Here is a 22,994-nt window from a genome sequence, read left to right as displayed (position 1 = left end):
AAAAATATTCAAGACTTAAATGGCCAATTTTTTTCTAATAATTATTGATTTGAAAATTTATTTAAGTTACTTAAATATAAATTTTAATAAAATAATATTTAAATATTTAGACGTTTAAATTATAATTTCTTATTAACTTTTGAATACATTTTGTGATTCTCCAAGTAAAAAGTGAGATGATTATATTAGAGTCATATACGCATTAAAATAACTATATAAACTATAAAATCATACTTAAAATTCGAATAATCGTTAACTTTTTATTAGCTACAAATGAACACAAGGTAAAACAAAAATAAACTAAAATTCAATTTTTTTCATTCATAGATTTACAATATTGAAATAATAAAATTAAGTTTTGGCAAAGTTGCCGAATTTTTGATTATTACATATTCATTATTTATTTAATGGCTAGAAGGACAATTTGGGAAGAAAAAATGCCACATCATTCAAAGTCAAAGTTATACCTTTAAATTCATTAATGAGGGGGGTAAGTGTTACATTTGTAACTTTAAGGGGTAAGTGTTACCACCCTTATAGTTTAAGGGTGCAAACTGTATTTAGTCCTAATTTATAATTTGATTGTCAAACGCCTAAAAGCTTATGTTTAAGTGGGCCAATAGGGAATAAGCACTGCTCAACCAATTAATCTAATTTTATTTAAAAAAACAAATATGCACGAATAATAATAAATTTAGAAAATGACTAAAATATCATTGTGAAATTAAAGTAAAAAAAATATAAAATAAAATAAAATAATAATAATTTGGACGAGACAAGTGCCAAGTGGTGAAATCTATAGGCACACACGTGATCCTAGAAAGTGCGGAATCTAGAAAATATTTACAGAATCTAATTATTTTGTGAAAATAATGAACACAAGAAAGATAAAAATATCAGACACAAACATAACGGTCACAATTCACAAATTAATTGATCTTAAATTCTTGGGTAAATTACAAAATTTACGAAAAAACCCCTCTTGTTTGGATAATTATATCTACCCCTCAACTATGACTTTTTCTTACACTTCCACCTTTATTGTGTCAAATTCAACATAATTATCTAGATTTTGTGGAATGTGCTCTAGTTTGTACTCATTTTGTGTAAAATTTTTACAGTTTCAGATGCATCACAATCTGATATATACAAACCAAAAAATACATATTATGATCATCTTGCTTCAAAATGTGGAGTTTAAATGAGATTATAAAACGGATAAAAAATTGATAATATTCCATATATTCTAGAAGATTCACGGTGAATGTAATTTACCCTAAATTCTTAATCCAACGAAAAAAAGTAAAGACAAAATAACATTGTCACACCCGCGCACAATAGCATTCAGCCTTACCTAGAGCTGAACGACAGGTGTCTCGTGACTAAACCGGTGGCGCGTCCTCTCCGGCGTACGATAGCAACCTTCCCTTCTAAGTCTCAAACATACTTGAATTGTCTCTTCCTTGAACCAAAATCCGCGCGAAAGAGATATTTAATCCCTTTTTTTTTATTAACACAAAAACTCAGAATCGAAAAAACAAGAAGCACTTAATTAGTACTGAAAAGGGAAGTCGGAAAATGGGAGGCGGCGGCGGAGCAGCGGCGGCGATGCTTTATTCATTGTTCTTGCTTTTGGCACAAACGACGCCGTTTTGTGTCGGCGAAAATGTGACTTACGACCACCGCGGGCTGGTGGTTGGCGGCAAGAGACGAGTTCTGATTTCCGGCTCCATTCATTACATGCGAAGCACCCCTGAAGTCAGTTGTCATTCATTCATTACAAATATTAATTTATTTTCTCTCTCACACACACAAACACACTCAAACACGCACTTATATATGTAATGTAAATGCAGATGTGGCCAGATTTGATGAAAAAATCCAAGGACGGAGGATTGGATGCCATCCAAACTTTTGTTTTCTGGAATTTGCACGAACCAATTCGCGGCCAAGTATATATATATATATATATTTTTTTTAATTAATTTCTTTTCTAGGAATTTATTTATTTATTTATTTCCAGATTGTTGTTTTAACATGTGAAAAACGTGGGGAATTAATTGCAGTATGATTTTGAAGGAAGAAAAGATTTGGTGAAATTTGTGAAACTTGCCGGTGAGGCTGGCCTCTTAGTTCATCTCCGAATTGGCCCTTATGCTTGCGCTGAGTGGAACTATGGGTAAATTCAAGGACTTAATTGATATTTATAATTTCGTGGCTTAAACAAGTATATAGTATAATTACTCAATTTCTTTTTTTTTTTTTTTTTTTTTTATAACAGTGGATTTCCTCTTTGGTTGCATTTTATACCCGGAATCGTACTCCGAACCGATAACGAGCCCTTCAAGGTTGTTTTTTTTTTTCAATTTTAATTGTAGCTATTTATGTGATACGCTTCGTTATGCGATATTTTTTTTCGTTATAGGCCGAAATGAAGCGTTTTACGACCAAGATAGTCGACATGATGAAGCAAGAGAATCTATACGCGTCACAAGGCGGACCAATTATATTATCCCAGGTGTAAATATGTAATCTGCTAATTAACTATGTCAAATCTTGTGAATTGCTAATTAAAAATGAGTACAAAAATGTTGATTTTGGTATATTTTATTTCAGATCGAAAACGAGTACGGAAATGTTGATTCAGCGTACGGGGAAAGTGCCAAAACGTACATAACATGGGCTGCGTCGATGGCTACATCACTCGATACAGGGGTGCCATGGGTAATGTGCCAGCAAAGCAATGCTCCTAATCCCATTGTGAGTTTCGTAATTACGACAGAAATTCGTTAATTAATTATCGACGAAAAAAACCAATGTACTTACATTTTGTCGTTTTTAACGAATGTATGATAGATCAATGCTTGCAACGGGTTTTACTGTGACCAATTTAGCCCTAATTCTGTTAACAAGCCCAAAATGTGGACGGAGAATTGGAGTGGATGGTAGGCTAATTTAGTTTCGGTAACTATCTATGATTAAATAAAAAAAATTAAATAAAAAGAAGAAAAAAAATTACAGGTTTTCTTCGTTTGGTGATGCTGTACCGTACAGACCTGTGGAAGACATTGCTTTCTCGACAGCTCGTTTTTACCAGCTTGGCGGAACTTTCCAGAACTATTACATGGTACTTTTCAATGATCATTGTAATAATATACGAAACTTGATAGTAAATACTTCTTATTGTGTGAACTTCATTGCAATTTTTTTTTTTTTTTTTTTGACAGTATCACGGTGGGACTAACTTTGGTAGAACTTCCGGTGGACCTTTTATTACAACGACCTACGATTACGATTCTCTGATCGACGAGTATGGTATGTTAACTATATCGATTCTTGAAAACATATATTATAATTATTAATTAGTAATTAGTAAACCATCAATTTCTCGTTATTAGATTTTATTTATTTATTTTAATTTCCTGTTAACAGGGCTTCTGAGGCAACCGAAATGGGGTCACTTGAAAGACGTACACAAGGCTATAAAGCTTTGCGAAGAGGCTTTGGTGGCAACTGATCCGAAAACTACTTCTCTCGGTTCCAATCTGGAGGTCGAATTAACAATAAATAATAATAATAATACATCATCCCTATGTTTTTATTATTTTTTTTCATTTTTTATTTTCTGACTAATGATTATTCTTTCTTGATTTTCAGGCCACCGTTTACGAAACCGAAACAGGGCTATGCTCTGCTTTTCTTGCAAATGTGGACACAAAATCCGATGCAAATGTTAAATTCAACGGCATTTCTTACCACTTACCCGCTTGGTCCGTCAGCATCTTACCCGACTGCAAGAATGTAGCACTCAATACAGCAAAAGTACGAATACTTTTATATACTTAAAAATGTCTTAATTATATGTATTAATATATTAGTAGTTTAGTACTTATTTTTTCTTTGAACGACAGATTAGTTCGGTGGGGACCACCTCAAAATTTGTTCGTACGGATGAACTTGTCTCGGTGTGGAGTTGGATTGACGAACCAGTAGGTATATCTAGTAGCAGTGCATTCACGAAACTAGGTTTATTGGAGCAAATAAATACCACTGCCGATCAAAGTGACTACCTTTGGTATTCAACGAGGTACGTAAAAACCATAATTTGCAGTTCAGTCCTCTTAGTCTCTTAGATATCGGGTTTTAAAAATACGGTCCTGATTGTTTCAGCGTTGAAGCAAAAGGGGACCAGCCTCAAACAGTCCTCCACGTGAATTCTCTTGGCCACGGGATTTATGCTTTTGTCAATGGTGAACTTGCAGGTATTTTGCGACGTAATTAATTAAATAACTTCTTACATATAACTTTTTGTCTTAAATCATTTTTCTGTCTGTAATATAATTTTTGGTTATTGTATACGAAGGGAGTCGACGAGGAAGCTACAGTAATCCTAAAGTTTCGATAGATGTTCCTATTAACCTCGTACCTGGACAAAACAAGATCGATCTCTTGAGTTTAACAGTGGGACTTCAGGTTATTTAACAAAAAAAAGAAACTAATTATAAATTATAATTACTATGGTAATTAATAAGTGTTTTTTATGAATACAGAATTATGGAGCATACTATGATAAAGTCGGGGCTGGAATTACCGGTCCCGTGCAGTTGAAAAATTCACAAAATGGATCGATTGCTGATCTATCCTTGAAGCAGTGGACTTATCAGGTTGTTTATTTTACAATTTCGTCCTTCTCTTTTTTACGCGCATGTATAGTTTTTTCTTTAAAATGCAATAAATATTATCCAAATATACGAACACTAAACGATTTTGAGATTTTTTTTCAGATTGGTTTGAGAGGAGAAGAATTAGGATTGTCGAGTGGAAGTTCTTCTCTTTGGGCATCACGGCCTACTTTACCGAAGAATAAACCATTGATATGGTACAAGGTAATGTTATTATTCGTAAATATTATTATTTACTAAATATTAAGATATATACTTATGTAATTAACAAATTCGATCGTAGACCACATTTGATGCCCCGATCGGAACAAGCCCAGTAGCAATAGACTTTACAGGAATGGGGAAAGGCGAAGCCTGGATTAACGGCCAAAGCATCGGCCGTTATTGGCCGACATATATCGTTCAAGATAACGGATGCAACGACTCGTGCAGTTACATTGGATCTTTTAGCCCTAGCAAATGCATGACCAATTGCGGAAAGCCAACTCAGCAATTGTAATAAGCACTTTCTTCGAAACAATTTCTTACATCATCTAATATTTACTCGTCACAAGTACTAATATCGATATATGCGTATTGTTGTTAGCTATCATGTTCCTCGTTCTTGGATAAAATCGAGTGCGAACACGTTAGTACTTTTCGAGGAAATGGGAGGTGACCCCACACAGATATCGTTTGCCACGAGAGAAACGGGGAGTAGTATATATGCGGTGCAGCAGTGATCATGTGACTATTGCATGCAATTATTGTACAGAAGGTTCTAATTGAGAATATTCTTTTTTTCTTTTCTCTAATTAATAATTAGTGTTGTTCGATTATTAATTTGTTGATGCATGTGGACAGGCATGCATTGGAGCTGGTGATTTTATGGCAAAGATGCCATTTTTAATTTATTCTTTAAAACAAACTTCTTGTAATAATTTGTGACACGTAACGTTAATTTTACAGAAATCAAGTTCATGGTGGTTGCATTTGTGCAATAAATCTATAATTTTTCTTTTGTATTTTCGTACGAACATATGTAAAAAATATTTTACTATTGACTATTAATATACAATTGACAATTAAATCTATGTAAATAATTAGAAAAATATTTGAAAATTTGATATTCAAATACGTCTTTTCTTCTTTAGTAATTGCACAATGACCAATAAAGTCTCCGGCAAGTGTCTTCGAGTATCAAAAACATAAACATAAAAACGGTAAGATGTTAAAGTTTTCGTGCTACATCGATTATTGGTCAAAGGCCTCGGTCCCGCCGAAAGAAATAAGTCCAAATTTCCCCTTAAATAAAATATACTCTAATGAAATTAAAATTGAGACGATAAGAAAGAAAAGAAAGATTTTACGTGTACACCCCCAAAGAAGAAACTAATTGCAATCTAGTACTAAACTAATTTCTCACAGTTTGCAGCTTGAGAGTTGAAATCTCTCTCTCCGTTAACCCCCACCGGCACCCCTGTATTCGCCGAATACTCACTAAATTGAATTTTGAGATCTTCCGTTCATTTAATTGTTCAAATTTTTCGAATTTGGTGAATGATTCTCAGATCGTCTGTTGATCTCTGAGCTAGAGCTAATTGTTCCCGTTGTTGAAAATCATCACAAAGTGGGTGAGATTTCATTTTCACCTTTTTTTTTTTTCTTTTTTTTTTTTTTGTCTCTGATGATGTCAGTTTCTGAATGTTCTCGATGCATCTATTCATTCCGAATTAGTTCATATTTCTAATCACATTTTGATTTTGATTTTGATTTATTGTTTTTTTATGTTTTGTTGTCTTGTGGGGGTGACAGGTAACCGATTGCTGGATTATTGAGGCAAAATCGAAGGTTCTCGGCTTGCACGATTTATTCTCTTTGGGAAATCATTATCAATAATTGAACTGGAGCCGTAGTAGCTATGTCGACCTTGATCTGCGATAGGAACAGTTTGATCAATTGCTTAATTCATTTTGCTGAATGGCATCCTCTTCAATAACACATCATACGGGGCATTTCGAAGCCCGTATTTCCCTTTCCACCGAGGTGAAGTTTTCGTCGTTTGATTCAGATTTGTGATTTTTCCGATTTTAGTTATGTTTCCGATTCGAGGGTTTGTGTTCCGATAAGTCACTGAATTAACAGATAGTTTGTATTTTTTTTTTTTGCAGGGTGTGCAATTGAGGTGATTGATTTTTGTTTGTGTGTTGATAAATTTCGATAGAGAAAGAGTGAGAGAGAAAAATGGGGTGCTGTGGGTGTTTTGGTTTCTCGTTGGTCGGAAATTCCAAGAAGGCAATCAGAAACAGTAGGGCAACGAGCAATAACACTTATCGTGAATTGGTTAATGATGATATGGAAGACGAGCATGATGGTAGTTTTCGTAATGGTGATGTTTTGGCCGACACTGGTAGTGGTGTTGACTTTGACTCCTGCAGCCCGAAAAAACGATCCGAAGAGATTCTCGTTTATAGGATCCAACACGGGTTGATTTGCAGGGAGGTCCCTGTTAAGGAAACCCAAAGGGCCTTTCGCTCTGAGGTAAGTTTCTTTTGTAAAAAAAAAAATTGCTTCTAAATCTTTCATTAGGGTTTGATTCATTTTCTGTGAAATTTTTGAAATATCTGTTTTGCCATTTTGACAAGCTGGACAGCTTCGATAAATATTTACTATGTCGAGAATAAATCAGAACATCTGGTTGCAAGATTATTACAAATATTTCCAGTATAAATTGGGTGGCAAGTTTTTACGATATATATTTGTATCAGTAGAAAGAGATTGGGCATGTGTATCTTCTATTATCATCAATATTGATGTTATACTGCTCGTATTGACTTTGTAAGCTTTTAGGATGAAAACGGAAACAAGACCATTAATGATTACATTCGAGAACGAAAGATAGCTGCTGGTAGTTACGGAAAAGTGGTGAGGTTTATTATTTCCGAAAATATAATACCTTCTGGATTTTCAGTGTTGTAATTTAACATGTAATTCTTGTGGCCTTTCGAAATGTATAGGTTCTCTACCGAAGCCGTTTAGATGGAACACGTTATGCTATAAAGGTAACGTATTTTGTCATACTTGGGAAGGTATTGACTAAAAAGTATATACAATATTTTTATAATATGGTGACGTAATAATTGAAAACCTAACTTTTGGACATAGGCCTTTCACAAGTCACATTTGTTGAAGCAACGAGTTGGACCTTCAGAAACTGCAATGACTGATGTTTTTCGTGAGGTATTCGATACTTTCTTCTCGTATTATTATTGTTGGGTCATGTTTGGCTATATCTTTTGTGGCATAAAAATGATGAACGATGGTACGTTTTTCAGGTTTTAATTATGAAAGTGCTGAGTCATCCTAATATAGTCAATCTTGTCGAAGTTATTGATGACCCAACGGCAGATCACTTATATTTGGGTATTCTACCATATTCCCTTCTATTCTCCTTCCTCCAGCAAATATTGACTTTTTATTTGACTGCAATAATACCTTTCTTCAGTACTTGAATATGTTTTATTTGACTGCAATAATACCTTTCTTCAGTACTTGAATATGTGGAGGGCAAATGCGTCTCTGATGGTGTGGGTCCCGCACTTGGTCTTGGAGAAGACACTGCAAGAAAGTACTTGCGTGATGTCGTTTCTGGTTTGATGTATCTTCACTCTCATGTACGTGCCCAGATTATCTGTATTTCTTTTTAATTCTTGTTTTCTATTTAACTAACATTGCGTTCTACTTGCTGCAATTAACAGAATATAGTGCACGGAGATATTAAACCTGATAATTTATTAGTTACCGGTTCTGGCACGGTCAAGATATGTGATTTCAGTGTCAGCCAGGTTTTCGAGGTAAACAAAAAAAATTTCTAGTAAAACCCTTTATCTTAATCCCTTCCGATTTCATGTTATTTTTCGACATTTGTATTTTAGGGTGACAATGATTTGCTTCGCCGTTCTCCTGGAACTCCTGTATTTACTGCACCTGAGTGCTGTTCAGGTATATATCGATATACAAATAAACCCAACATATCTTTCACCATCTAAATTTATATATATCTATATATATATAGGTCCAACCTATCACGGAAAAGCAGCCGATACCTGGGCCGTTGGCATTACTTTGTACTTTATGGTTTTGGGGAATTACCCGTTTCTTGGAGAGACACTACAAGATACCTACGAAAAGGTAAGGACCAACGAGATATGGGGCGTGCGCGCGCGCGCGCGCGTGTGTGTGTGTGTGTGTGTGTGTGTGTGTGTGTGTGTGTGTGTGTGTGTATTGAATGTAGATATGTTAATGACGATTACGTTTCAGATAATAAATAAGGAGTTGTTGCTTCCTGAGGAGATGAATCCTCTGTTGAAGAACCTACTCGAGGGACTTCTGTGCAAAGGTGACACTGATTGATTCTTTTATAATGTTTCACCTTGCGCTTTTAAGACATTTAGTTCTAATTTTCGATGATTGGTTCGACATTATTACAGATCCGAGACAAAGAATGAGTCTGGAGAATGTTGCAGAGCATGATTGGTTGATTGGAGAACAAGGCTCAATGTCAATCCATCCCTACTTGTGCTGGTGTAAGCGTAACAGCTCGTCTTTGTGATACACATAATCTCACTCGACGCTATTATCCCAGAAGCTTTTTCGTCTTAAAATTATTGATTTACAGTTTTACATCTACAACTATAAACATATTGTAGGTTTGTAAAATCCATATTGTAGGTGTGTAAAATCGGACGGATTGGATTAGAATTAACACTTTCGGAAAAAAAGAGATCCAAACAAATCCCAATTCCGTCCCAAAAGATCGAAATTGGAATTTTTGGATCGAAATTGGTGTAAATCGATAAACTCGGAATCGTAAATTGGTGCATAGTAAATTACTGAAATAATGTGTAAAAAAAACACAATACAAATAGATGCAAGCCATAAGGCAAGGGTTTTAATAATGCATTGTTATTACATAAACAAAGGTTTTAAACTTGCAAGTTGCAGCAGCACACACCTACCCTCCAAAACAACAGGAGAGGTAAAATTACAGACCAATCAAACATAACAACAACATAAACCTCAAAAAACACACTTCACACATCAGAGGAGAGAGATTAACAAGCCACGTGTCCCCCCTCCTCAATTTATTTCACCCACACAACATAACAAAGAAAACCACCATACTTCACCACTGATGGACATTCACTCCACTCTTCCTCAAACTCTCCAAAACATTCACACAGTCCCCACACAAGCCCATTTCGCACTCCTTAAAATCCGGACACTTCAGAAACAATTCGTCCACACGGCATATCGCTCCTGTCTTAAACATCTCGACGAGAATCTTCACCTCCACCGACTTACCACTCATCGTCATCACAACAAAACTCCCATCCGTCACGGTCTCGTTAAACCACCCAACAAAGTCAAAGTCCTCCTCATGCACCGGAGCACTCAAACTCTCCTCGGAACTAATCGGTGGGGCCCACATAGCATCTCCGGCGAGACCGGGATAGTAGACAAAGTTGATCCCGTGATTCGTCACGTAAGACGAAAGCACGGTCGTTTTATGGTCAACGACAAACACTTCAAACGGAGCTCCATAAAGCTTCGACAATTTCTCAACGCTCGATTTCGCAAACTCCCCCAAACCAACATTGATGTAAACCAATTTGTTCTTCGAGGAGAGCATATTCTTTTCGATTGACGGGCAATTGGACGGGAGTTGGATACTCTCAAAGGGTGGGAAAGCTTCGATTTTTCTCTTCTTGAATATTATCAAAGAGAAAGACTCGACGCCACATATGCGGACGACATCGGAGCTTTTCAAGAACGAGGCAATTGGAGCGGCTAAACGAACCGACCCGCCCGAGTAGAACCTGCGGGCCCCTACGAGCATAGCACCTATTCCTCCAGGGCGTAAAACGCGTTCGATTTCCAAGACTAGGAGAGCCGGAACCGAAACCCTATCGAGATCACCGGAGAAAACGAAATCGAAACGATCGTCTTCGAATTCGAGCTCGTAAACGAATCTCCTCTTGAGAAGGGAGAAGAAGGGGTGCTTGTCTACACCCACTGCATTGGATAGTCCAAGATGGCGCAACGACGTAGCGGCATTCGAAGATCCCTCACCAACACACAATGCTTTCGAATTCGAGTCCAGGAAATTCTTCTCCATCAATTCTTTAAGCACGTAATTGGTCAAGTTTTTGCTTCCTTTGCATGTTGATGCAGAAGGCCCGAAAAACATTGGAAATGCAGAATTGAAGAAACCGGTCAGATTGTGATTCGACTTCGGGTTCGTATCCGGGCCCGCGTTGAAAGGGCATTCGTCGTAAATATCGAGTACAACGGGGTCGATTATTCGAATGCGGCGGGGCGGTTGGGTAAACGAAAGGATGATCACAGCTACCACGAGCATGAAAGCCCTCAGCACCACGCGCCTCATGAATGGGCCGCGAAGCAGTTGCCATTTCAAGTTCATTTTTTTTTCGCTTTCAAAGCACCAATTTCAGAGAATCTCTTTTTTCAAGTAGTTCGAAAAACAAGCAGATCTATAGTAACTAAAAGATCAATTATGGTAAATTCTAGAGAGAGAGAGAGAAAAGCCTACTAACAAAAGCAGGGGGAGAACACACAGATTAGCGAGAGCAAAACCTGGAGGAGGTGTGGTTTCCACCCACGAGTAATACGATTGATATTTGGGAGCTTAACCAGACCCTTCTCGGAACCCTAATTGACGCCATCTCCGACCAATTGTAACCCATCTTGAAGCGGCGCAGCCCCACCCACTACTCAATTCATGGTTGAAAATTGAAATCACACTCACATAGTAACGAATTGAATTTGAAGAAACCCTAACCCTAAAATGTCTGTTCGATTGGAGGTTTTGATAATGGATCAATGGCGGTGTGAAGTTTGGATCTGAAGGGAAGTGAAAAGTGGTCAAGTGTGGGTGAAGCCAGCGAAGCTGATTCTTTTCATATCTCTGTGTGTGTGTCAGTGTGTGTGTTTTTTTTCTTTTTTTTATTATATTTTTGTAGCGATAATTTAGCTGATGTTAAGGAGATAATTAATTAGTGTTTAATTGTACTTAGCTTTCTTAATTGTACTTTGGGTTGTTAATGGTGTCGGTGGGAGGACACGTGTAAGCAGGTTACCGTAACTGTGGAACATGTTTGTACGGGGTCGAGTCCGTACGCATAATTATTTTTCCATGATTGATTACCTATATAATTGATTGATTGAATGAACAGAGCCAAATTATTAATTTTTAAATTCACAAATTGAATTACTTAATTATTTATAAAAAGTACTTTCATACCATTAAAGCTGCTTCCGACGTATTTTCAAAATCATAATCCAAAACAGCTTATTTTAGAAGAACAAAAAAATAAATATATTTGCTAAAACAAAATATAATGCCACGTGTGCAAAACAATTCATAATATGTTTTCAAGACTAGGCGGAGCTCCGGGTCGACCCAAGAATGATTTGGGACCCGATTTTACTGCGGGTCAAGAAAATGGGCTTTTCTAAGTGCTTTGTAAATTTTCCTTGGACTTTTGGAGTTGTGATAATTTCAGGAACTTTCTAAATGGACCGATGAGATTCTTTTGGGCTCAATTGTAATTACTTGCATATTTAACATATAGACAAATTTTATTTTATTGAGATGTTAAACGTCATTTCAATTTTTTTGAATACTGTTTTGACTTTAAATCTACTTTTTTCTCTTTTGTAGTATGATTTTGACAAAATTTAAAATATAAAAATTGTAATCCTTTAATTTAGCGATTAAATTATGCATGATTGAATTACATTCTAAATTTGAGATAACTATATCAAAGTTGTTGAAAATATATATGGATTCATGCATATTTTTTTCACTTGACATTCAATCTTAATAATTCAAGCTGGATTACAAAACTAACTCAGAGAACTACAAGTTACGTAATTTGAGTTTTGTCAAATTACGAGTAAAAAATGGTCAAAATAACGTCTAAAGTCGAAATAACATTATCAAACTAAAACGATATTTATCGCATTCTTCCCGATTATGCGCCTAACTGGTGTATCCAAGGAGTTTAAAAAGATGCAAGGAAAAGGAATACAATCTGGCTACTGAAGCAACTTTTGTACTAACCTATGTCCCTGTCTTAAACTTTACCTACAACTTTTGAATTTGGCTTAACCTAACTAATCTTGCTTTTTGCCTAACATTGCATGTTACAATCTATAATAAGACCAAGATGCTATATTTAATTATAATTTGTGTATATTTAATTGTCGCTCGAAACTGTCAAATATTCACGCGGTATATACTTCACCGTAAGTACCATAATTTTGACCGTAAAGAGATGGTTTACATTATATTTGTCGAATATAATCGCAATCGTGGAAGCATTTTTTATGGTGGTTATCATAGCAACTTTTCTTGGATTGACCGGTTATCGAATAAATTGTTTGATTATATTACAGGCGGATTCTTTATAAAATACTACTAAATGAAATATAAATCTTGATTATGGGGAATGCCTTTTCCCCCAAAATCACTGTGTAAGCATCTTAGTTAGTGTAAAAGAAAAAAAAAAAAAAAAAGCAAAAGCAGGGGTTCCAAATAAAATAATTAAACGCACATTAATTAAAATATTGCTGAAAAAAAAACATTTTGAACTTGAAAAGAAAATAAAAATCAAAACGAATGATTTTAGAGTTCCAAGCCACTTTATTTATGGATGGAAGATTCTATTGCATAAACAACTCAGAAAAATCCTCGTCCATCTAAAACCCTTTGTCATAATCTTATCTGTCTTTGTTTATGCAAAATTCTCTGGACCGACATCTCTATAAGCAAGCTCGACTTAACGACCATTGGCAAAAAGATTCGAACTATTTCTTACGGATAAATCTTTATTTTAATTATTTGAAGAGCAAGTGGTGTCATTGTTTTTTGTCTAGGGTTACTGTACAACGTGGCAGGTTTTGATTCCTATTCAAAGCACAAATATGTGATGCTACTGGTGAAATGAAATATATAGCACATCCATTAACTTTCAGTTGATAATTTGGTCTCCCACATTACTTTTACACATTTTATTTTGTTATTTTTAAATAAAAGTATCCAATGAAAGAATCTGTTCTTTTTTTTCCTTTTTTTTGTTCATAAGGATTAATTTTTCACCTATTTGATTGTAATTTAAAATGACACTACTGTTTGATTATTGACGATGTCTTGTGTTAGGCATAAGACGGTATGATATTTTACTTTTCCTACCCAGCCGTTGACCAAAGTCAACGAAAGCAAGAAAAATTGTGCAACACGTTTGTATTTATTTTAATTTTTGGTCCATGAAATAGGGAATCTTGTTATTTTTTCCCCTGTTACACAAATTTATTTTCTTTTACAAATATGTTATGTGTATACTCTATAGAGTGAGCTAATTGCACAAAACAACCTCAATTTTGCACCGATTTCACATTTGATGTCTGATGTTAACAAAAAACACATTTGGTCCCTCATGTTTCAATAATTTAACAATTTTGGTCATTTTTGTCAATTTACCGTTAGTCTGTTGGTTAAGGCAGTGATGGACATACGCTTGATTCCATTAGTTTTAATGGAAAATTGACGAAGATGACTAAAAGTATTGATCAAATATGTTTTTTGTGAACATGAGGGACTAAATGTAAAATTGGTGTTAATACAAGGGACGAACACTATATTCTTCCGGAACAAAATTGTAGTATGAATACACTCAGTGTGTGTAAATACACACGTGGGTGTGTGTTTGTGTGCAACACGCCCATGCCCCCCCTATCCACCCTGCCCCATTCTTGCAGTTAGTGTAGAGTGAGGCCATCCCGCACTTTTCTTCTCTCTCTCTCTCTCTCTCTCTCTCTCTCTCTCTCTCTCTCTCTCTCTCTCACACAGTAGTGTGAGTAAAAAAATATATATATATATATAACTCTGTTTGCAGTTGCAAAGAAAGGTAACATTTATTTATATATAAATATTTCTAGTGTTTTTAATCTTTAGTGATCAGATGATGAATGGTGAAGAGAAGAAGAAGATTACCATAATTGATCATGATAAAGTCACCGTCTGTGACACACAAGTAATTATTCCCATTAATACGGTAACTAAAACATTTTACAATTTATTTTTTCTTTTTTCCTTCATCAAATTCAGTTTACCGTGAATAGTATTTCTGTAATTAATAAATTAAACTAACTGAATTTGCATGTCAGCTGCAAAAATCCATAGACATGGCTGAAGAAATAACTACACCAAGCAGCAGCAAACAATGGAGGAAATCGAATCTTTTCTTGGAGATACCTTCTAGAACATTGGAACAAGAGTTTGTTCAAATTAAGATGCCAACTCCCACCCCCAAACGAGTCAACTTTAACCTAACTCCAAACTCAACCAGGGTTAACAAATCATCATCCATCACAAGTATCCTCCCAAAGCTGAGCAGCTTCAAGAACAACCCAGAGTTAGTTTCCTCAACCATGGTTACACAAGATAAACCATCGTCCTCGTCCGTTTCTCGTTCGTGGCGAATTTTTACGCCTCGAACGAAGATGACGTCATCCTTGCCTGTAACCCCGGTTACACATTCGAACCCGGACTCTGTTCGTGATGTACGTGAGCTATTCTAGAATTGCTTTATCTTATTAATTGGTTTTATTGTTTGTCCACATCGGAAAATATTATTACTCATATACTGTTTATACAGTAGAATCTCGATAATTAAAACTATCGCTTAAATAATAATTTCTTTCGGTTCCGACTCGATGGGAGCGTGTTAAATTATTAATTCAATCTCTTTTTATTTTTTAGACAAGAGAAGTTCGTGGCATATCCAGGTCACTTTCGGTCCCGGACATGAAGAAAGAAAAAGGAATCCGAAGAATAGATTCCTTCTTTCGTGTTATTCCGTCCACTCCTAGAGCGAACGACGTGGATGATGCTGACGTGTCAATCGCCATAGCTGGCGACGATGGTAATTCCTTTTGCTATAATCCGTTTTCTTAAAAAAATTAAAAAATTGTGTGCGTATAATAATAAAGATTGGAATTTTGTAGAAAATAATGAAGCCGACGGCGAAGATATACCCGAAGAGGAAGCTGTTTGTAGAATATGCTTGGTCGAACTATGTGAAGGCGGAGAGACGCTTAAGATGGAATGCAGCTGCAGAGGCGAACTTGCTCTAGCTCATTACGAATGTGCCGTAAAATGGTTCTCGATTAAAGGTAACAAGACATGTGATGTTTGCAAACAAGATGTTCGTAATTTGCCCGTCACGCTTTTACGTGTCCAAAGCTCTGTTATCAATCGCAACACGAGCGCAACTAATTTCGGACATATGGAAATAAACGGTTACAGGCAAGTGCACGCTTTATTATGATTTTTTTTACAAGTTTTTAAGGAACGGACATTTTTCTCGATTTAATTTTGTTTCTTACGGACAGGGTTTGGCAGGATGTGCCGATTCTTGTAATTGTTAGTATGCTGGCGTATTTCTGTTTTCTCGAGCAGCTTTTGGTGAGGAATTAATTGCGATTTTATTTATTTATTTATATTGAGATTCACCGGATAATTATTCTATAACCCGTAATTATTCAATGCAAGGTTGACAAAATGGGGAGCAGTGCAATTGCGATATCGCTTCCGTTTTCTTGTGTGCTTGGTCTCCTTGCATCGATGACATCATCGACTATGGTCAAGAGAAGATATGTTTGGGTCTATGCTTCGATTCAGTTCGCCCTCATCGTTCTCTTTGCTCATATTTTCTACAACTTGGTAATTCTTTTTTAATATCTATATACATATATAGATTATTTTCATGTTAAGAAAGAGATGATTTTACTTTTGAATTTTTGTTGCAGCTTCATGTTCAAGCAGTTTTATCGATTCTTCTGTCGACTTTCGCTGGATTTGGTGTGGCGATTAGTGCAAGTTCGATTCTCGTGGAGGCCATGAGATGGAGGAGAAGAAGAGAAGGTGTTAGAATTCGGAACGAGATGAATAGCCAGATGACTTTGAATCCTAGTCCGGAAAATCCGTAAACTTGTAGAGGAAGCTAGAATTCGGAGAGTAGTAAAAGGGAGTTATTGCATATTTCTGCGATTAGTAGCATATATACCGTGTGTTTGGTCGTTGAGTTATGTTGTACTAAACTAATACTCGATAAATTAATAACACCGATTAAATAATAGTTTCTCTCGGTCCCGACTCGGTGAAAACTTTCAATTATTAACTCGATAATTTAATAATTCACTAAATTAATAAAAAAATTATTGTCCTGACTATATTAATTTATAGAGGTGTAATGTGTACTGTGACGAAGAAAGAAAGATGATTATATAACTAGAATCGAGTTTTTTTGTGAGCGCTTGTCCCACATCGGTTGAGAAGCATAGAAGGGTAAGAGAAGTGGGATATAAAATTGGATGGGCTAACTTGGGAAAGCTCATACCTTTCTCGGCCTTTTGGCTAAGATCAAGTGTAGTATCTGTTCTTATCAGTTTAATATCTGATATGTGGGCCATTGGCCCACACGATATTAAATTAATTTTTTAAGGGGGAAAGCCCATCTAAGGTAGCTTGCTGCCTGGGCTTTCGCGTGTCGCCCATGCGTTGCACTACTGCGCGGGCCTGGCGCACCCCACCCAATCCTAGTTCATATTTTGGGTGTTAGTGATTTTTACATGTTACAAGTAATGATTCATTCAATAACAAATAAACAGTGTATTTATATGAACCAGTAAATTCTGTTATTTGATAATGTTTACACTAATAATTGAAATAATAAAACAAAAAAATATATTATTTTATTCTATATATATGTGCCAGTTTAAATATTAAGAACAGGAATGGTGGAATGGGATAAAAAAAAATTCGCTTTGGAAGTTTTCCGAACGTGCGGCACTGGGCCGATGTGCGGAACCGCCTGGTATCATATTTGTTTCTTTTTAAGTGACACTTCAAGTAGATTCCTAATATAAGTGACATTGATTTTCTCAAAATATAATCCAGTTGAATAACCAGAGTATTAATGTTGAACCCTAGTCGAAGCTGTGTCACCGAGTGAAAACAAAAAAAATCCGTCGTACTGTAGAAGCAAGGCGCATCACGGTATTCGTGATCACGGTACTACAGAAGCTATAATTTGGAAAGTAGGAAAGATGGGAGTTCTTGCACTATATTTGTGTGAAGTAAGTAGCATATATTTTACAGCATAAGTCTAGCTAGGTGAAACAGATGATGTGGAGAAGGAAAGTGTTGATTGATATGTTTCGAAATTATTAACATTTTCTTGTTAAATTTTCCTCAAATTTTGAGTTTGTATGTATAAATAAGTTGTATTTATAGAGCATACATTAATTTGTTTACAATGGACATACAAATATCAATTTGTTTATTGAGGTTTATTTATGTCTAGACAGCTCTGTACTCACAGGAAAAAAGAAAGCGAATAGACAATGAGAATAGGGGTTTGTTATCTGTCCCACATCGTTTGCAAACAATAGAAGGCACAGAGAAGTGCGATATAAAACAGGATGGGCTAGCTTAGAAAAGCTCATACCTTTCTCGGCCTTTTGGCTAAGATCAAGTGTAGTATCTGTTCTTATCAGTTTAATATCTGATATGTGGACCATTGGTCCACACGATATTAAATTAATTTTTTAAGGGGGAGGGCCCACCAAGGCAGCTTGCTGTCTGGGCCTTCGCGCGTCGCCCATGCGTTGCACTATTGCACGGGCCTGGCGCACCCCACTCAATCCGGTTTTAAAATTTTAATCCTCTGTTTGGTTAGTCAATGTCAGTAAATATATATATATATGTTGTACAAATTCTTTTTAATTATATAATCTTAATTATTATTTGTAATGTGATATGATTAAAAAGATTTAGTGACATTATTTAAAGTCATTATTAAACTTTTCGTTTCAAGGGTTATTAGTGACATTCCACAATATAGAAGGCTTAATAGTAATTTGTGCTACCAGCAATCTTCTTAGCCATTTTAGACCAAGAGGATGTTTGGGTAAACCCACATTATTATATAAAATCTTATAATAAGTAAAAATAACTTATAAGATCGTTATTCAGCTACTTTAAAAATTAATTCAAAAAAAAAAGGTCTTATTAGATCTTAAAATATCTTCTAATTATTTTAATTGTTGTTTTAGCTTCCAAACATATATTTTTCAACGGACCATGTATAAATTGAAATAAGGGGTAGGGAAGGAAAAGTCCTTTGACTTTCAAGATTTAGTTAATACAAATATAGTATTATTTCTACCAATCACTAATTCAGGACAATATTGGTTTTTGGCTTTTTGCTAATGGAGAAAAACAAGCAACTTGGTAGAAAATTCAATTTATTTGGAGCAACTAAAATAAATAAATAAAAAATCACCCAATTTAATCTGATCTACTGGAAAAACTTAAAAAAAAAAAAGGATCATAATTTTGACCCCAGAAGAAACATTGACTAATAATAATTTAATAGTGTGTGGCACACGCCCCTGGCTTTTGCAATTAGCATCCGGCGCCGGCGGGGTCGGGACGCAATATTTATTTACTTTTAATTTTCAATTTAGTCCTTATAGTTTTACTAATATATGCAAGTCTTTCTACTATGGTAAACCCTGCATTTGAGTTCATAAATTAAGAGGTTCGGTTGATTTCCTTCATTTATCTACTATGGAGAACTCAATCTATTTCATGCTACATCGAGTAAAATATATTTTATATTTTTATATATTTTAATCACTTAATAAATCTATAAAATGTGATGTGGTTTAATTTGTTGTTCATGCGTAATATTGTAAAATCTAAAATTCAACTTTAGAAAGAGAGTTCAATTTCAATCATATAATACAGCACAAAAATATTTCTGTAAAGTGACACATATTATAGATAAAATAAGTATTTTGGGTGAAGTATAAAGTTTTGTAGGTTTTAATGATAATTAAGACTTGCCATAAAAAATGAACCAAATACCTACCACATCCACCCTACCCTAGTTCATAAAATTGGAACAATTTCTTTATTCTATTTTTTTTTTTAAATTTTATAGATTCTTAATTAATTTAAGAAAAAAATCAAAATGGAAAATTGGAATTAATACAAATTTTCCGAAAAAGTTAAACCTCATCATCCGATTTTCCCCTCCAATAAAGGCAGGCACAAAAATATGAAATAAAGTGGGTCAAAAGTAAATAAAACGAAACTTAAGGGGCCAAAATGTAAAGGAGTGCCAAACAAATAGTCGTCACCTGTCAAATTCGTTCGTAGAGTAATGAAAGCATTTGTATGGCTACTAATATGGGAATCCAGAAGATGCTGAGTCTGTGAGTTTTGTCTGCTTATCAATTTTGGATTAGCTTTCGCCAAACCCTATAATTCTTCTGTAAGTATAATTACTAAATTCTCAGTTTCTCTTTCATTTTTGTCTGAATTTCATTTCGTAAATTCTCCCCCAATTCTCAAGCACGGAATTTTTTTGTTCAGTTTTTTCCAGGGTTAGTATTCAGTAGTTAATCTAGCACCTGATTATTTTAATTTTTAAATTTTAGTTTTAATTTTTTTTATTTGTCTGTGTTTGACTTGTTATACCTTATCTTATCTGAGGTGATTTTGGATTTGGGGAGAGGTGATCAAATTGAATTTTGGGGGATGAATCATTTTGTGTATTGTTTAATTTGATTAATTTTTTCGCCACTGATTTCATAATTTATGATCCATTAATTTGTTCGTGTTTTCGTAACTCGATTGTTCTTAATTTGTGTTTTTGTGTTTGGGTAGGGTGAATTTTCAAAATGGCAACTGGAGCTGTTCCTGCTTCTTTTACTGCTCTCAAAAGTAGGGATCTTAAGGGAATTAGCTTCGCTAAAAGTTCGGATTTCGTTAGAGTTTCTGACTTGCAAAGGATTAAATTTCGACGAACTAAGATCGCTGTGGTCAGAAATTCCGGTAACCCTGGTTCAGAAACTGTCGAACTTGAGCCTGCATCAGATGGAAGCACACTATTAGGTATACTTCGTATGAGTTCCTATACTGTGACGATGTTTCATTTTAGGTCATCGATTTGCTTTATTTCATATATTTTAAAGATCCCCTTTTCATGTTTGAGCTAATTGCAACTTGATATTTCAAATTTCTTGAAAGTGTTCTTGTGTTTTCTGATCTTGTCTCACAATGGATGTAGAGGGAAACCTTATTTGTCTGGTGGCATTCATTATCTTAAATATCTGATTCGTCGAATTTTTGAATGTAGTACCCAGACAGAAATACTGTGAATCGATACACAAAACTATCAGGAGAAAAACGTGCACGGTGATGGTTGGAAATGTGGCTCTTGGTAGTGAGCATCCTATCAGAATTCAGACAATGACCACAACAGATACGAAGGATGTTGCAGGAACAGTCGAACAGGTTCTCATACTTACCGAAGACTATTTTTTTTTCATAAACAGTTAAAGTTTTTTTCATTAACAGTTAACCTTTGTATTTTCAGGTTATGAGAATAGCGGACAAAGGAGCGGATATTGTTAGAATAACCGTGCAAGGAAAGAAAGAAGCAGATGCATGTTTCGAAATAAAAAATTCCCTTGTTCAGAAAAAGTATGTGTTCCGTTCTACTGTCTCACTTGAAATCGAAAGTCTATATTTATTTATAGACAGAGGTACTCATATGTTCGATTAATTATGACGCAGCTATAACATCCCTCTGGTTGCGGACATTCATTTCGCCCCTCCTATTGCATTAAGAGTTGCTGAATGCTTCGACAAAATTCGTGTCAACCCAGGGAACTTTGGTACCTGATTGCCCACCATATTCTTTTCTCATTTTTACTTCCTTTGTAGAAAAAAAAGGAGAATGGTTGTAACCTGACAAATACTATGTTTTCAGCTGACAGGAGAGCTCAGTTTGAGAAGCTGGAATATTCAGAAGACGATTATCAGAAAGAACTTGAGCATATTGAGCAGGTACACGAATGTCCAGGCATAGATTGCTTTTGGCGGATCATACTAAGTGTCTGTTTAGACATATTGTGTTTATACTTTACTTGCTCCGTGGGCATGTTAGAGAAGAACTACAGACTTTCCTATCGCTATAAAATCCAATGTGAAGTAATTCTTTGGAAATGAAATAAAAACATGATTTAGGGAACGTAATAAATTCTTTAATGAATCCGATTGTGTGATTATTTTATATTGCTTTCGCAAATAGACACCTGAAAAATCACGTAAAGAAGAACGAAAACTGTAAGGTACAAGTCTTTATGGCATCTCTTATGCTAATGTTTTGTACTTAACGTAGGTATTCACACCTCTGGTTGAAAAATGTAAGAAGTATGGGCGGGCCATGCGCATTGGGACAAACCATGGCAGCCTTTCGGACCGAATTATGAGCTATCATGGAGACTCACCCAGGGGAATGGTGAGTATAGCTACTTCAACACTCAAGCAGAGCTAATACTTTTTTTTTTTTTAATTTATTTATCCTTCTTATTGGATGATTCAAGTGATATGTGTTTGTTTGAAAATTTGACCATGTAAAAGGTGGAATCTGCATTTGAGTACGCAAGAATCTGTCGAAAACTAGACTTCCATAATTTCGTATTCTCAATGAAAGCAAGCAACCCTGTTATTATGGTCCAGGCATATCGCCTTCTTGTAGCCGAAATGAACGTTCTTGGATGGGATTATCCATTACACTTGGGAGTAACTGAAGCTGGTGAGGGAGAAGATGGTCGGATGAAATCTGCAATAGGTATCGGGACACTTCTCATGGTATGCCCTCGATATACTTTATCCCCAATTTTTTTTTTTTTAATTTGTATTTATTTATAATATGTTTATTACATTTTCATCATATAGGATGGTTTGGGCGACACCATTAGAGTTTCCCTAACAGAAGCTCCAGAAGAAGAGATTGATCCTTGTAAAAGATTAGCCAACCTTGGTATGAGAGCAGCTGAGCTTCAGAAAGGAGTGGTATGGCGTTGGCTGCAACATAGAATAGCTATTTTTTTTTTGCTTAGTTTACATTCTTGACTTAGAAAAACTTAAGGGTTTTTCTCGTCATTTGACACTAAGCAGACACCATTTGAAGAGAAGAACAGACGCTACTTTGATTTCCAGCGTAGAAGTGGTCAACTGCCTCTTCAAAAGGAGGTCAGAATATGATGACTTCTTCATCTTTGATTATCCAATGCATGCAAAAAAAAAATTCGGAGTCTGAGAAGTAATAAATTATCATGCTCTTTATACAGGGTGAAGAAGTTGATTTTCGAGGTGTCCTTCATCGC

At 35.4% G+C, this 22,994-nt stretch overlaps 5 protein-coding genes and 2 non-coding genes across 10 annotated transcripts in view; 6 read left to right on the top strand and 1 right to left on the bottom strand.

The window, feature by feature from the left end:
• Window positions 1–1,304: 1,304 nt before the first annotated feature.
• Window positions 1,305–5,751, top strand: LOC105959140 (beta-galactosidase 8). 2 transcript variants are annotated; one of them, XM_012983184.2, is made up of 19 exons: window positions 1,305–1,758; window positions 1,857–1,952; window positions 2,067–2,179; window positions 2,282–2,348; window positions 2,426–2,518; window positions 2,617–2,760; window positions 2,857–2,945; window positions 3,022–3,127; window positions 3,228–3,315; window positions 3,433–3,551; window positions 3,658–3,822; window positions 3,912–4,087; window positions 4,171–4,262; window positions 4,364–4,473; window positions 4,551–4,664; window positions 4,785–4,886; window positions 4,966–5,177; window positions 5,269–5,439; window positions 5,526–5,751. In XM_012983184.2, exons 1-18 carry the CDS (start codon window positions 1,579–1,581, stop codon window positions 5,402–5,404), a joined length of 2,202 nt encoding a protein of 733 aa, XP_012838638.2. In that variant the 5' UTR covers window positions 1,305–1,578; the 3' UTR covers window positions 5,405–5,439; window positions 5,526–5,751. The 2 variants fall into 2 exon arrangements, with proteins under 2 accessions (XP_012838638.2, XP_088670576.1); XM_088814450.1 differs by lacking the exons at window positions 5,269–5,439; window positions 5,526–5,751 and having other exon boundaries at window positions 1,322–1,758; window positions 4,966–5,242.
• Window positions 5,752–6,000: 249 nt separating this feature from the next.
• LOC105953761 (serine/threonine-protein kinase GRIK2) lies at window positions 6,001–9,619 on the top strand. 2 transcript variants are annotated; one of them, XM_088814452.1, is made up of 13 exons: window positions 6,001–6,295; window positions 6,477–6,707; window positions 6,833–7,202; window positions 7,512–7,586; window positions 7,679–7,723; window positions 7,827–7,901; window positions 7,997–8,084; window positions 8,211–8,335; window positions 8,420–8,515; window positions 8,597–8,663; window positions 8,737–8,852; window positions 8,982–9,060; window positions 9,152–9,619. In XM_088814452.1, the coding sequence occupies exons 3-13, from the start codon at window positions 6,906–6,908 to the stop codon at window positions 9,271–9,273; spliced, it is 1,185 nt and encodes a 394-aa protein (XP_088670578.1). In that variant the 5' UTR covers window positions 6,001–6,295; window positions 6,477–6,707; window positions 6,833–6,905; the 3' UTR covers window positions 9,274–9,619. The 2 variants fall into 2 exon arrangements, with proteins under 2 accessions (XP_088670578.1, XP_088670579.1); XM_088814453.1 differs by having other exon boundaries at window positions 6,006–6,291.
• Window positions 9,620–9,718: 99 nt separating this feature from the next.
• Window positions 9,719–11,575, bottom strand: LOC105953760 (uncharacterized). Its single transcript, XM_088812816.1, has 2 exons — window positions 11,306–11,575; window positions 9,719–11,169 (listed from the first exon to the last, which is right to left on the bottom strand). The coding sequence occupies exons 1-2, from the start codon at window positions 11,426–11,428 to the stop codon at window positions 9,847–9,849; spliced, it is 1,446 nt and encodes a 481-aa protein (XP_088668942.1). The 5' UTR covers window positions 11,429–11,575; the 3' UTR covers window positions 9,719–9,846.
• A 3,051-nt stretch (window positions 11,576–14,626) lies between these two features.
• Window positions 14,627–16,883, top strand: LOC105953759 (uncharacterized). Its single transcript, XM_088814451.1, has 7 exons — window positions 14,627–14,800; window positions 14,913–15,308; window positions 15,508–15,670; window positions 15,753–16,053; window positions 16,140–16,212; window positions 16,300–16,470; window positions 16,557–16,883. Exons 1-7 carry the CDS (start codon window positions 14,708–14,710, stop codon window positions 16,734–16,736), a joined length of 1,377 nt encoding a protein of 458 aa, XP_088670577.1. The 5' UTR covers window positions 14,627–14,707; the 3' UTR covers window positions 16,737–16,883.
• Window positions 16,884–17,142: 259 nt separating this feature from the next.
• On the top strand, window positions 17,143–17,339 carry LOC148765460 (U2 spliceosomal RNA). The gene has a single exon (XR_016030012.1). It is a non-coding gene; the product is annotated as a U2 spliceosomal RNA (small nuclear RNA).
• Window positions 17,340–18,252: 913 nt separating this feature from the next.
• LOC148765459 (U2 spliceosomal RNA) lies at window positions 18,253–18,448 on the top strand. The gene has a single exon (XR_016030009.1). It is a non-coding gene; the product is annotated as a U2 spliceosomal RNA (small nuclear RNA).
• Window positions 18,449–19,752: 1,304 nt separating this feature from the next.
• HDS (4-hydroxy-3-methylbut-2-enyl diphosphate synthase) overlaps window positions 19,753–22,994 on the top strand; it is a 5,301-nt gene continuing 2,059 nt past the window's right edge. Inside the window, exons 1-11 of one of the 2 annotated variants that reach the window (XM_012983183.2) lie at window positions 19,753–20,089; window positions 20,485–20,712; window positions 20,957–21,114; window positions 21,197–21,303; window positions 21,397–21,497; window positions 21,593–21,669; window positions 22,004–22,123; window positions 22,246–22,476; window positions 22,564–22,680; window positions 22,786–22,860; window positions 22,959–22,994. The exon at window positions 22,959–22,994 is cut by the window's right edge and continues 42 nt beyond it. In XM_012983183.2, coding sequence (XP_012838637.2) covers window positions 20,499–20,712; window positions 20,957–21,114; window positions 21,197–21,303; window positions 21,397–21,497; window positions 21,593–21,669; window positions 22,004–22,123; window positions 22,246–22,476; window positions 22,564–22,680; window positions 22,786–22,860; window positions 22,959–22,994 — 1,236 coding nt within the window. In that variant the 5' untranslated portion in view covers window positions 19,753–20,089; window positions 20,485–20,498. Of the gene's footprint in view, window positions 20,202–20,484; window positions 20,713–20,956; window positions 21,115–21,196; window positions 21,304–21,396; window positions 21,498–21,592; window positions 21,670–22,003; window positions 22,124–22,245; window positions 22,477–22,563; window positions 22,681–22,785; window positions 22,861–22,958 lie in introns of both variants that reach the window. The other variant, XM_088814449.1, reaches the window with a different exon arrangement.

This window comes from Erythranthe guttata, chromosome 14 (assembly GCF_056151865.1).
Source record: "Erythranthe guttata isolate IM_541 chromosome 14, IM_541, whole genome shotgun sequence".
NCBI classification, from domain to species: domain Eukaryota; kingdom Viridiplantae; phylum Streptophyta; class Magnoliopsida; order Lamiales; family Phrymaceae; genus Erythranthe; species Erythranthe guttata.
The sequence above is the reverse complement of the archived record's forward strand: the minus strand, read 5'-3'. Positions and strand labels throughout refer to the sequence as shown.